This window comes from Anguilla anguilla, chromosome 11 (assembly GCF_013347855.1).
Source record: "Anguilla anguilla isolate fAngAng1 chromosome 11, fAngAng1.pri, whole genome shotgun sequence".
In the NCBI taxonomy this organism is placed as follows: Eukaryota; Metazoa; Chordata; class Actinopteri; order Anguilliformes; family Anguillidae; genus Anguilla; species Anguilla anguilla.
The window spans coordinates 15,540,023-15,554,821 of record NC_049211.1 but is presented as its reverse complement, the minus strand read 5'-3'; the positions used below and the strand labels follow the sequence as shown (position 1 = coordinate 15,554,821).

At 41.7% G+C, this 14,799-nt stretch overlaps 1 protein-coding gene and 1 long non-coding RNA gene across 2 annotated transcripts; one reads left to right on the top strand and one right to left on the bottom strand.

The window, feature by feature from the left end:
* The first annotated feature begins 392 nt into the window (after positions 1-392).
* On the top strand, positions 393-5,996 carry LOC118208511. Its single transcript, XR_004761576.1, has 2 exons — positions 393-2,785; positions 4,098-5,996. It is a non-coding gene; the product is annotated as an uncharacterized LOC118208511 (long non-coding RNA).
* Positions 2,978-14,582, bottom strand: LOC118208510 (solute carrier family 26 member 6-like). The gene is given in 19 exon segments (XM_035383258.1): positions 2,978-3,028; positions 3,030-3,127; positions 3,499-3,553; positions 4,089-4,382; positions 4,687-4,791; positions 5,288-5,380; positions 5,576-5,645; positions 5,809-5,915; positions 6,383-6,478; positions 6,560-6,637; positions 6,760-6,873; positions 8,295-8,442; positions 8,864-8,946; positions 9,700-9,852; positions 10,798-10,962; positions 11,172-11,344; positions 11,583-11,693; positions 12,113-12,252; positions 14,475-14,582. Coding segments are annotated over 18 exon segments (2,010 nt in total). The 5' UTR covers positions 12,129-12,252; positions 14,475-14,582.
* Between the last annotated feature and the right edge of the window lie 217 nt (positions 14,583-14,799).

Here is a 14,799-nt window from a genome sequence, read left to right as displayed (position 1 = left end):
TTTGGTTTGGGAAGGACCCGTGTTTGTCTCACATCCATATAAGTGCTGGGATGATGTGTCTGTGTCTGCACGTGAGAGTGCAAGTGTGTGAGTATGTCTCAGTGCCATGCTAACGTGCATCTTGACTGATAGTTGCTTGTTTTGTGTATGCACGTGTGTGTGTGCGTGCGTGCGTGCATGTGTGATGTGATGTGAGTGTGCGTGTGTGTGCGCTTATGTGTGTGTGTTTTTGCGCACGTATGTGTGTGTGATGTGTGTGTGCGTGTGCACGTATGTGTGTGTTTTTGCGCACGTATGTATGTGTGTGCGCATGCGTATGATGTGTGTGCGTGTGTGCACATGTGTGTGTTTTTGCGCATGCATGTATGTGTGTGTGTGTGTGTGTGTGTGTGTGTGTGTGTGTGTGTGTGTGTGAGAGTGTATAAACCGAGCAGTGTCCTATCCCATTGTCCATGAGACCCGCAGATCTCTGGCTGAGCAGGTGTTTGGTCTGCAGCTGTGAATCCAGTCCTCTGCTGGTCAGAGAAGTGTGGCCCCTATGCCCCCCATCCCAAGGGCCTGATCTCAGTTCTGTCCACCCCACATGCACAGCACCTCTAATGAGAACCCAGCTGCCACATAACATCCTCATAACACTAATCAGAGGTTGTGAGAGTTATGAATGAGGACTCGGTTTCAGCCGTGCAATGGTCAAAACAATGGAGACCGTTTTGTCACAGTTGGGGAGGAGCTTGTCTGCCGAGCTATCATGTGAGCATTTTGGCCAATCACAGTCATCCATTACAAGACCACTGTGTTACATTCCTGCTGAAACCAGTCATCTTACATCTTTGCTTCTCACTGGACGCGTGACATTTTCACATATTGTTGGCCTGCTGTCAGGTTTTAAAGCCTGTGTATTTCAAAGGCTACATTTTAAATATCTTTGTTTTTAGAGAATGTGATTGACTTGCTTTTGCACTCCTTTAAAGGCTTATGCATTACATTGTCTTAAAAGTGAAATTTCAGGTAGCTGCCATCACTCTTATGTTTGTTACATGCAGTCCCACATAGGGCCATACATGCCATAAACGGAGTTTGACACATTAGCTGTCAGTGGGGTCACATTATTACCACTCCTGTCACTCTTGAGCACCTGTTCAGGGTCTTCATAGTCATTCAAGTGTTTACTACTGTGACAACGGGGCAGCCATGTTGCTACCCAGCTAAAGCCAAGTTAATCTCACCCCTCAGTGTATGAGCGCATGTAAGTGAGGGAGACAGTCAGCAACTGCCATCTGATCTGCAAATCACAGCCCTGTCCTGAACCTGCTCCGCCAGCTAACTTTCCGCCATTTTCTCTCCTTGCTGTCTAACTGTGTGTTATTAGATGTCCTATACCCCTCTCCAGAAACACAACCGAATTTGAGTTAACTTCAGTGTCAGTATTCTGTGGGCTTGTAAACCAGTGTTAATATTGTGGAACGAGTTTCTTTATATCCACGTTGCTGATGAGAGCTGGAGAAGGGAGGAGGAAGTTTATGGAAATGCCAAGCAAAAAGCAATAAAAGATGCAAGGATGTTAACTGTCTGCCATGTGATCGTTGTTTTTATTCAAATGCTTTGCCTGTAAATGTATTAAATATACTGTACATGTCTGCTACATATTACACATATATACATGTAGCACCATACTTAACTATAAGAACACCCTACCATCTTGAGATTTTGCTCAGTGGAGAAAAGTACAATTGAAAATGTATGTCGGTGAGGCCACTTGATAGCAGGATTGTTTATGGAAACAGTCAAGTGAGATGTGTGTATACATTATCGGTTGTAATTAATAAAAAACCATAAATGTAGCTTCAAATTGGTCTACCAATGAAAGCAGGTTATTAACACAGTAAGGCTATCAAAAAATAATGCAGTTGAAGTTAAACTCTACCCTTCCGACTTGAACAGCAGAGCCCAGCCCTGTGTGTTTAGCCACTGGACCTCTGGGTGTAGACAGTCTAACTTAGCAGACCCGTAACAATATTAGATTTCCATTTAAAGGGGGAGGGTGTGGAGGGGCTGCAGTGTGGACACAACTCACAGGAGGAATGACAGGCCTAGAAGAAGAGGTGGAACTGACAGCTAATATATAACCCCAACCCCCATGCAGCAGAGAGAATATCCCTGAGGAGCTGGTGGTGGGCTCATTAAATGACCGAGGGACAGCTTGTCTTGCCTATAGATTTTCTTTTTTGTTTGATTTACATCAAAAAGAATTAGTTATTTTTTTGTTGTTGTTTTCAGACATTGTCTAACATCAGGGGAAATCATTTCACAATGAGTTAATATAACACGAGAGTATCAGTGTATAATGTAAGAACTGTCCACACAAGTACAAGTTCATGTACAAAACTCCAGGTCTGAGATTTTGCAGTACACTTCGTCACACTCCACTTTGTTCAGCTTCCTGTCTGTGACCCTCATTCCAGCATTCCTGCACTGCTCTGTCCATTTAGCAGTGCCAGTGTCTGCTTCATTTCTGCTCTCCTCCCCAGGCTCCTGCTCTTTCTCCATTAAATGTAAATATACACTGGATGGAGGTGACGTGTTCCGGCTGCCTCTGCAGTGGAAAAAACAGTTGCTATAGCAACTGCAGCCCTTGTTACTATGGAAACCCAGTGTCGTATTGAGTTGGCCGAGCTGTGCATCACCATCACAGTGGAAACGAAGGGAAGGAGGAGTGATGAAGGAAATGAGGGTGGTGAAGATGGTGGAGGGGATGAAGGGAGCCGGCCCCCTCTTCAGGTTACAGGTGGGTACTGCAGGTCATATCCTGCAATGACAGTTCCATAACCATAGTCAGACAAGATGGCAGGAGAATTCTTGTGTGTTTCCATTCACAGTAGCTCTAAAGCTCAATTTCACTGATTGTGTGTGCAATGCAATGCATGTAAATATTTAGTAAGTGTATGGTATTAGTGTATTGTAATTGGGGAAGAACAGCTCACCAATGCACAGTCATAGCAGGGTGCAGTTGATGCTCCTTGCTTGCTGAGGCAGTACAGTACAGCGTCATGCACAGTGGCAAAGAGGTGGCCCTTGGTGATAGAGTGGCTGAACAACTCCCCACGTTCCAACTGTTCCACTACACAGGCTAGACAAGAGAGTGAGAAGTGCACAGTTAGACACACTTAGTCACAGACACCCAGAAACAACAAGCGCACACACACACACACACACCAGTAGAGTTTTCAACAAGGAGTTTTTTTGTCTCAAGCTAAATTTGGCACAGATTCTTATTTGGGGAAGTATTTATACATTTGTTTACATGTCCATGTTGGACTGAAACTGGTCCTGTTTCCCAGTGAAATGCGCTGAGGTGAAACGCAGTTTACCACTTTATTCAAATATACTGAATAAAACCTTGCCAGGAAAATTTTATTTTGACTTATCATAAACAGTACAAATGGAAACAGCTTTCTTGCTCATGGTATGAAGCAAGAGACACACAAGTTCCACACTCACCCTGACAGCCTGCCAGATATACATCCACATCAATCTCTGCGAAGTCCAGGAATATCTGCATGTCAACAGGGAGACAGCAAGGTCAATATTGCAAAACACCGCACAAGGACACGGCGCATTCTTCCGCCTCTATTATTGTTCTGCATTTTTCATTCTCTTCTCTTGCCTTCCGCTCTTCGCTGTGTCTTCTCCCCATCCCCTTTCCCCCTTTCTCACGCACATCACTCTATCTTTTCCTTCATTCTTCTCAGGCCATTGAACTTTCAGCCTGGTTTTTGCAGAAGAGAGCTTGGTTTGACAAAAGTATTTATAGGAAATGTAAGATGAGGAATAATATTTCTGAAGTTCAGTAAGGACCAAAGTTATAAAATAACTATAGAATATATGTCCTACCCCCTCTCTATCCCATACCCTCTCTGTCCAAAACCGTCTCTCTGCCCTATGCTCTTTCCATACCCTGTAACCCTCTCTCTGTCCCAAACCCTCTCTCTGCCCTGTGCTCTATCCCTACCCTGTAACTCTCTCTCTGTCCAATATCCTCTCTCTGTCCCAAGCCTTTTTCTTTTTACCCCATAAATTCTTCTACTCACATTTCTCAGCGTTTTGATGCCCACTGTGTCGATGAAGCTGGCCGTGGAGAGGTCCAGGATGATGGAGTGGATCTCTGTGGTGCTCTTTTCCATGGAGCACAGGGACAGCTCCCTGCTTAAGGTGTCCCCACAGCTGGAGGCCTGGGTGCCAGTGGTGTCAGCCTCCAGCGCTGAAGGTGTGTCAGGTGCTGCCCCGTTCTGCTTCCCCCAGGTCCCGTTCTTCTCTTTCCAGCGGCCCGTGGCCTCCTCTACCGAAAAGACCGCCTCGCTGCTGTCACCTGCTTGGACCCCATTCTGAGTGACAGGGGAGACGGGACAAGGTCACATTCTAAAACTTGCCGTCTATGGCGATTTGCAAGTGTGTATACCAATGGCAAGTATGTACAGGTTTGTGCATGTTAGAACCGGCAAGTGCATGTGTTTAGAGGTATGTACATGTGTGAACAGGGATGTATAGGGGTTCGTGGGTATATAAATGTGCAAGCAGTTTTTATAGTGGTTTGCAGATGTCTCAATGTGTTCACAGGTGATTACAAATGTATACAGGTGTGTGCATGTGACAGTTTATATTTTACAGATAAGCTGAATGTTGGATCACCTTGGCCTCTCTCTTGGCTCTCTTTTTCTCTCTCTTCTCCATGCGTTTCTGTTTAGCCAACAGCTTTTTCTTCTGAGTCAGCAGCTTTCTAATGTCGATTCCAGTCTGAGGACAGAGAAGACAGTTTGCATTAAGTGTTTATACCTTGACTCTCTGGCCATACTCTGCTGACTTTTGAAGAGTTAACATGTTTTAATCCATATTTACCGGTTATGTAAAAGTATGTATTCTGTCCTATTCAACATTGCTTGTTGTCTTCTATACAATAAGGGATGACTGAGTAACCAATAGACACCAGTATCACAGGCCTTGAGCATAAAAATAAACAGGAACATGCAGCTGGGTGGTGGGAACTCACTTTACTTTTTGACCCAATGAGGTGGTCGTCCTTGGTACTGGCACAAGCATGCTTGCACAATCTTTCTTAAAGGGTTTAAAGGAATTGTTCCCAAAGACAAAGCAGTGTAGAGGTGCAGCGAGACAACATTGTGGACTGTCTGGTCATGAGGTCATGATTCATTTGTTTACCTAAACCTCTGTAGTAAAAACATACTCCTTAGACATGTTCACAAGGATATTGGCAGAGAAAATAGATGCTAACCTTCTCTTGTAGGGCTTCCAGGTAGAGCTCAGCATTGGCAAAGTACACTGTGGTGGACGAACGAAAGATGGTGATGCCTGGAACTTTTCTTGCCTGCAGTCACGAAAGGAAAATTGGAAATTCCTTTAACACCTACAAACCCTCAACATCTTACCCCTGCCCTCTAGAGAGCCACCCTCTTTTCCTCTCCATACTTCTCCACTCCTCCCTTCTCCTTTCCTCTCATCTCCTTTCTCTCTTCTCTTCTCTCCTCTTTTCTCATCAGTGTCTGCCCTGCTTCTGCCTTACCTCTTCATAGGTCTCCATATCAAGATAGATCCCTGTGCCAGGCACCTGCCCCAGGACTGAGTATCTAGGCCTGAGAGAGAGAGAGAGATAGGGGTGGGGGGGTGAATGTGAGATAGAAGAGGAGACATGTAGTTTCACCTGTAATGAATAGCAAGAGACATTTAGATTTACTAGAGAGAGAAAGAGAGAAGGAGGGAGAGAGAGAGTGAGAGAAGCTGGGTTTGAAGCCTCACAGCTGTGTTCTGAAGATAACAGTCAGCAGGGCGAAGGCGATGGAGGCAGCCAGGCCCAGGTCCAGGTTGAGCAGTAGTGTGGCGACTAGGGTAACCAGCCACACCAACTGGGGACATAAGGGAGAAAAAAGCACAAGCACATAAATTTATAAAAATAAAAATAAAATAAAAATATATTTTTTAAATTAGTTTTGCAATTATAAATGCTATTTTAATGATAAAAGGCATAAATGCAGGTTATACTGATTGTGAACATTTTTTGGAGCAGCAAAAAAAATGTTTTTTTTTTAAATAACACCATGGTTGCTATTTTCACCCTAGACTAGCTGTATTTAAGTGGGTCAGGTGTTTCTTGGTGAAGACTGAACACAGCACCAAGATATGCATAAATAGCATAAAATACTTGATGGTGGCAATAATGAGAAAAATAAAGATCTTTTGAATATGTTGCAGAGGCATCCACACAAAGATACTTAAGTAATAATAATAATAATAATAATAATAATAATAATAATAATAATAGCATGCCAACAAACATTTTAATGATAGATTACGTGCTTTTCTCACTGCTCACCAGATCAATCCTATTTCTTTTCCACAGTACAGGGATGTCCAGAAACTGCTTGAACATACCCTTTAGGTTGACAAAGACAATTGTGGCCAGGACTGCCTAGAAGAAGAAAAAAAGTGGTTATTCAGTGAAAATTGCCATTGTTAGACATTTCAGAAGCCATCCTAATGGAGCACATACCTTGGGTAGCTCCTCAAACAATGCGCCCAGCTTCAGTACAGTGATCAAAACTATCACTGAAGATATAACCCCTGCCACCTGGTGGTGCCACAAACCCACATGTTAGACACATTACACACATGACGGTTGACACATTAACACCTTTCACCTCAAAATGTATCATCTGTGCCTCCAAATAACAGCCTGTGTGTGTGGCTCACCTGCGTCTTACCCCCGGTGGTCTCCTGCACCAGGCTACGGGACATGGAGGAGGTGACGCAGTAGCACTGGAAGAACCCTCCCACTGTGTTACTGAGACCGAGAGCCACAAGCTCCTGAAACAGGGTGCAATATGGGATAGGTCAGTTACTGGGGTCCCATTCACTGGGCACAAAAGTAAAGCATTTCAGTGTCTCAGAGAGTCGTAAAATATCTCTGAATCTCTGCGTCTCAGTACTGGGGTTTGCGGAACATGTGCAGAAAACACTGAAAGTTACTTGTTGCAATCAATGATCACTACATTTTTATTATTTTTGTTTTTGCTTATTAAGTGAAATCTTGCATGCTTACAGTAAAAGCCAGTCATTATTTTAGCTTTCAGTTGATTCATTGAACATTGGGCAAATTCAATGAGTAAAATATGAACAAAATGTGTTTCCATGTGTGTTCTTCAGCTGCTGTATAATTTACAGATGGCTCAGCACATTTAGAGCTTGTATCAGCACGTTCTCAACTAAACCGAATGTGACATTTCATCCATTAACAATTTAGTATTAAAGCTTTTAAAGCCACCTCCTTTCCAGCCAATTTTCATTTAGGGCAAGGTGTTAAATGACTCCATCCTGAAGGGTGGATTTTACTAGCAACTGACAACAGGGTGACAGCATTACAGTTCAACTACGGCAGCTGCTATAGAACGTATTGTACACATTCCAAGGTCAGTGCTGTGTTCATTGCCTGTTGTCCTAATCAATCAATACCGATGCATTTGTGTTTGAAAGAAAGGTGGGGGAGGGGGGGCATGGTGCCTGTGCACAAGTACAAATGGACAAATGTATGCGTAAATAGTCACAAAAACCATTCTCTCAATAGAAACGTTTTGCTTGACATGCATTAAATTTAAAATTACGCATGTACGTTATATTTGTTTATGGGGAAATGTGCTGGTTATCTGATAAAGGGGCATAAGCCATTGGTCCGTGTGGTGTATTCAGGAGGGCAGAGGGCGAATGAAGGTGTGCAGCTGACAAAGGTTTGGCAAACTAGTGTAGGAAAGTCTTATTAGGACAAGAGGAGCACAAAAGGATGAGATTTGGAAACATTTGCAACATAATGGCAGTGATACAGAAAGATCCTCTGTTTATTGTAATGAATTAGTGATAGCACTGTCTTTATTGATTTTGTCTAACCTTCGACCTCCCTCTCCATCCGACTCTCAGGCACTTTGCAGAACTCACATTATAAATAGCATCTAAATTTTCTCCCCTTCAGTGGTATCTCCTACATTAGTTAATGTGATTGTGGACCTTTTAAGACTGGTGAATAAAAGTTCTTTCCCGTGTAGAATGCATATAGCATGCCTATTGGGTACAGTGATCTACAGTAAGGAGGAAAGTGTTCCATGTCAATTTAACTCTCAGTTTATATGAGTTCTATGGGGATGTGAAAAAATGTAAAATAAACGCTGTCACAGTAGATTTTACACTGAAAATGACATATTTGTGCAAAAATTATTGTGCAAAAGTGGGATACACACCTGGTTACTGTCGACCTTGTATCCGTGTTTGAGGGCAAACGTCTTGCCCAGAGAGATGTTGATGGCATAACCCACAACAGCCATGGCGAAAGCGTCTCCAATTACTTCCGTGAAAATGCTGATGTCTGGAGTCGTGGGAGGATTCAGCCTGAGTTTGGGGAGTGGTGTGGCGGGGTTGTATGGCAGAAGGTCAACAACAGATCAAAAGATGCACAAGAGACATTGCATCACATAGTAAACGGTACAACACATCATAACTGTAACTGTTTACTGTTCATTTTTTGGACCGGTCTTTGCTTTGCCCCAATTTATGGTTACAGGTCCTGACATCGCAACAGCAGAACCAGAAGACTATGAGCTGGAAATTCCATATGTGGTCATCTGACACATCATGTTGCAAATGGAAAATTGAGTTTTTTATGTGTATGAATATTCTCCCCATTGTATCCCCATACTACATCTCAATAACTCAATAATTTCCAGAATAATAATCATTCTCTCCAGCTGTTATGCTCTGGACCCAAATTATTCTGTGAGCTGAAGAAATGCACAAGGCTCGAAACACTCACCCACTGGGGATGTCTCCCACCACATCAATGCCATAGAGGGTATTGAGATCGGTGTAGTAAGAAATCAGAGTCCCAATCACAATCTGTTATGAAAATGAAGCAAAATGGGTACAAGCTTTTGTTCTGTGTGATATTGACTCTGGACAACAGGTTAATTATGTACAGATAAATATGTACAGGTAAGGTATGCTTATAATCACACTATTCTATTAAATGTCTTACGAAATATCCATATATTTATGATGAAACATTCTTTAAATAAATAATTTACAGTTTCAATGTAGTCAGCTGTAAACTGTGTAGTTAGGCATTAGATATAAACGCAGGAATTGCACGCAAGTATCTTAAAGCCCGTTTAGTTCATGTTTGTGTGTCATACTGTTTTTTATGTAAACTCTCACCGTTATATTCATATTTTCATTTGCAATTCTGTCTATGTGTGTACACATCTGTTGTGGTTTATACTTCATTAGGTATGTGAATCATTCCAGTGGAGACAGTGACACCAATTGTTAAGAATAAGAGTGGAACAAATCTGACAATCATTTCCAAAAACCTCAGCCATCAACCAATTAATCTCAAACCAGTGTTACTATTGATAGAGTCTTAACTGTGTAAAAGAAACAGAACATGGTGGACTTTTACACTTAAATAGGGTTTTTTTTTTTTTTTTTTTAAACTGCTCAAGATTTAAGAATGAGAGAGACAAATATTGAGGTCGACTGAGCTTGAGAGAACAAGAGTGAGAGACAGTGAAGAAAATGTGAAAGGGAAGAGTGAGAGAAATGATAGCAACAATACATAAGAAAGACTGCAAGAGAGAGACGTAGACTTACAACAATGAGCTCGATGGGGATGGGAAGAAGCAGTTTCCGGCTGTAGGCCGAGTTGAGCTCTTTAACCGTGATGAGAGCCACCATGGACACTAAACTCACCACCAGAGTGCCAACATTGGTCCCTGGCAGTCGGCAGATTACGTCTATTATCGTCTAGGAGAGGCAAAGAGAGTCAGGATGGTGTGGTTGGAATGGATAGTGATGTTGAAATTGTTTCCAGCATTTCCGTTTTGAAGTAACGTTCTATTTATAATTTCAAAAGAACTGAATGAGTGCGTGAAAGAGGAAATAAGCGAGGGAGGAAGAGATTAAATGAGAGGATGTGACCATATGGAGAAGCAATATATTTAAATATGGCCGGAAATTCAAAATCAATTTAAATATACAGTGTAATATATGTATGAAATACATCAATTTACAACCTGTATTTAAATATATTTAAAGTACATGTATACAATTAACACTGTCTGTGTATATATTTCAAAATATTGCTATATTATTGTATTTAAATGTGTGCAGGTACATGGCAAAAAATGCCAGAGCATCCATTTCTGAATATTTCAATATATTTTCATAATATATGAAATATATGTAAATATATGCTGTTAAATATATTTTAAATAAATATTATAAGTACATATATTAAAATATGCTTAGTTCTCATGCATTTCCACATATCATTTTTGCGCACGTTTAATTGTTTAAGCAGGTACATGAGTGTGTAAATCTGTTTCTGTAGGCCTGGCCCACCCATTAAACAGCTGTACGCAACCGTACAGGGTGGTGATCCCCAGAGTTCAGTACAGTTCCCTAGTAAGCAGAACTGCAAAAAAAAAAAAAAACTACTGTAAGTGTGTTGCTGCTTTCAGCTTTGTGCTGCTGCTTGCTGTTACTACCAGGAGGAGATCTCAATGTCAGTGTAAACCAGTCATCAGGCTTAATAAAATGAAAGCTACCAATTGCCTTACAGCATTTTTAAAAATATGTGAAGTGCGAGTGACATAATGTTTACTATTAGAGAGCTAGCTCTAGCCTAGGCTAAAAATTATATTAAAAATGAAGAGACAAAAATAGGGACACACTATCAGTGGTACTGACCTTAATTAATGAAAGAGGTCCATCGAAACGCTGGGTTGTGACCCCAAACATATATTTAAGCTGTGAGGCGACCACATGCATTGCCGCTCCTGTGGTGTAACCTCGGACTAGTGGCTCCGACAGGTATGTCACCACAAATCCAAACCGCACCAATCCCAGGAGCACCTAGGATGAGACAAAATGTCAGTCCTCACTGGAAGGGGTGAGAAAGGACCCCTTTCAATCGGGTAAATAAATATGTTTAAAATAGCCCTTATAAACAAGTTATGTAGACCCTTTAGCTAATCACGTACTTTAAAAAAGTGCCATGAGATACCAGGATGTCTGACATAGCCGCACTAATGTCATCATAAATGTGTTTCTTTTGGACTTACCTGAAAAATCCCAGCCACAAGGGTTGTGGCGGCTGCCACTTCAACCCTGTAAGCATCCCTGGCCGTTGTGTTTACCTCCTGTGTACCATTGGTGCCGTTTATAATGAAGTTACTGTCCGGGGCTAAACGTTCTGTTACACCACCCACCATGACGCTGACCACTGCAAATGTGCCTGAAAACAGCCAAAGGGATGCAGAAACTAGGTCATGAATGCATAAAAATTTTAAAAAGTTAATAAAATTCACAAAAAAAAGGATTTTATAAAAGAAGATTTGGTTTGATTTCCATGGCAATTTAAGAGCATACCGCTTACTATGTATGCAGAAAAAAATATTTTAAACAAATCAATTTAATAAGTCTATTCCTATTTTGTTGTTATCTGTTAGCATAGAACTCTCTCCATTGCTCACCTACTGAAATGTGTCTGGAGGTCCCAAAGAAGAAATACACCAGGACAGGGTAGAAGGAGGTGTAGAGACCAAACACAGGGGGTACGGAGGCCAGAAGTGCATAGGCCATTCCTGCACAGGGGTGAGGGCACAACTGAATCATTCTGTCTGAATAAAATAACCACAGACAATCATCCTGTCCATAAAACATTATTCACCTTGTGGCTTAAAGGTCATAAAGCAAAGCAAGCATTTATTGATCAGCCTTGTGATTGTAGACTGTTTGATAGTACTCTTATTGGATAGCTAGGACCTCCAAGTAATTACTTTCCCTGGGTTTGCAGCAGCACAAGGACTGTCTCAGTGAACAATAGAGAAATAGGTAATTATAAATTTAAATTATAAATATATGAATCTTTCTGGTCTATCCATATGATCCCCCTATATGTGTTCGGTCCTTGTGATTGATATCTTTGGTCAACATTAATGGCATATCAGTGGAGAATGTCTAAGCTCAGAGTTCCTGAGAGTCTCTGCACGTTCAGGCTGACCCTGTGGCAGGTGCATGATGCCCACGCTGATGCCGGATATGAGGTCTCCCAAGGCGCAGTCTCTGATAGAGTACCGGGGCAGCCAGGAGAGCACTGGCAAGCAGCCCAGCACACTGCGCTTCAGCCTGGGCACGGAGCATCTGTGGACACAGATAGTCAGAGAGACTGAGATATATAGAGAGTCAGATAGAGAGAGAGAGAGAGAGAGAGAGAGAGAGAGAGAGAGAGAGAGAGAGACTGCGTGTGTCTGAGAGGTAGACAGGAGTGGAGAGGGAGGGAGTCAGATGCCCCATTACCTCTCTATTATCATGTAACTTATCTCTGACAATAGATACTGGGCTGGGCAGTGGAGGATGGGCTCTGTCTCTATACCAAGGTTCCTCTTGAGAGCTTTTACCCCACTTTTTTGAATGTTTGAACTAAGGGTTTGCCTAACTGCCTTTGTGATAGTACTTCTTCAAAAAGCACCATGAAAATAAAATGGAATTGAGTTGAATTGAACTGAGTCAGAAATGGGCAAAATGGTGACGTGAGAGAGCTGACCTGTTTTTTCTCTCTTTTCTTTTCTGCCACTCCATTCTGCCCTCTGTCCTGCAGTAAGGTTTGACTGGTAGTGACACACTGTATGGGGGTAATTATTCTCTAGGTCTTTTTCATGTACTGTGTTAACAGATCTGTGTATGTGTGTACTTCTGTTGCACACCTAATTGGCAAGGCCCAAAGGCATATTAATAACTTGATTGGTTGACTGTCTGAAAGAAACTGTTTAAAGATGGGCAACAATCACTGACCCAAAACATAATAAGACCGGTCAGAATAATATGACATGCGGAAATAGAAAGATATTTGCAATACTGCTTGCAAGGTTACACCCATTACTGATAGTAGCTACGTTATCACAATCCTTTATAATAAATCAAAATATTATTCATGTTTACTTAATCTTTTGCATTTGCTGTCTGTTTACACTTCTAAATGAATAATACCTGTTGTTTATGCAGTTTATGATGATGGGCTTAAGAAGCCTTTCTATTGATTGATTTTTTAAATTTGAATTTGAATATATTTACACTACTCTAGCTACAAATGTCACAATCAAAATCATCTTTGAAAATTTGATTGAAAAAATTGATCATTACAGTGAGCGAAATATGAGTTTTCCTGAGATTTTTGAGAACAGCAGTCATTTGTTCAAGATGGAGGTGAGAGTGGCTTCGAAGTCAAAACATCCATCGCCACAGTTCCTCCTAAAATCGGAGGCACTTTGCAACGGGTGGTACATGTTGGAAATTCTGTCTCTCTCAATGGCGAAGGAATTCAAAGAATGTCAAGCGGACCTTGGGTTATCCAGGGTAACAGCTTGGCTCTCTCTGCGGTATCAATTATCAATTAGTTTTGTAGAGTACATACTCAGATGTATGTGCTATTTCTGGATACTTCTTTTTATAGAGAATGTATTGTCATGCCTAAAATAGAACAGTTCTAATATATCAATTAAGTGTTTATGATTTTTTCTCAGAACAACCCATAGTAACCTTTAAAGCTCCAATGAAACGCCAAAGTTGTGCAACAGCATGTGTATCTACTGAATTGCAAAGTGCTGGATGAGTGAGACACTTCCTGTGTTTTTTCTTTTTTTGTTAATTTTTTATCTGCGTTTCAAAGTTTTACAATGGCGTGTTTACAACGACACCAAGGCCCCTAGTCTGGAGAAATGTGAACTTTGTTCACTGGTCACCAAGGCTCATGGTGTTACAGCGGTACACCGCATATCTGTTAGCCATTGTAAGACACACGTTTCTGTCCTCAAGTTGGTTAAGTAACAATTTGCAATTCAACACTTTAAAATACGAGAAGCTTGTCTGCACATTGGCTATAATCCTAATATACGCAGTAATCCACATTTAATCTGCAAGTGCATCCACACTTCCATGGAAGATGCTGGCTAATAAAAGGGAACAGCTGTGTAGGTCATTTCCCAAATACAAGTCCTTTCAAATACTCCGGCACTGACAAGCTCTGTTCTGCCCTCTTATCGCACCTTTTAAATGAATCCCCATTTTTTCAGATTAATCTGGAGTCACTCATCATGTCTTTTGTGTCCTGCTTTACCACCTGTACACCGAGCGATAAACACTGCAGCTGAAGTGTGTACACTCCTTCTCATCACGTTTCTCATATCAGTTTCCACAGGGCCATAAGCATTATAGTAAATATTGCTGGCACAGGAACACATATAAAAGAACAGTGTACCAAGGCAAACATAATGTCCCAATGCAATGTAATTATATCACAGTCCCCTGTCTCTCCCTGTATGCCTCCATCCCACTCTCTCTTCTCACAGGACCCGTTTCTCTCCTACCTCAGTGAGTCTTTGAGGCGGTCGACCAGGACGGGCTTGTTTGAATGCAGCCGCTTGCGTGCCACCTCCTCCAGGCTGTGCTCATCCAGGACATCTCTCTCCACAACGTACTCTGCCGTTCTTTGCCTCACACCCCCACCGACCGGATTCAGCATCCCTCTGTTGTCAAAGGCAACAAGCTTGCCCTGTCTGTCTGAAGAATTCTGTGTTCAAGAATATTTACTCAAAGAGACTTTAAAAAAAAACAAAAACAAAAAACAACAACAACAACAACTGTGTTCGTGCATGTAGTAAAAAAAAAATCCTGGAGATTAGAACCGGGAAA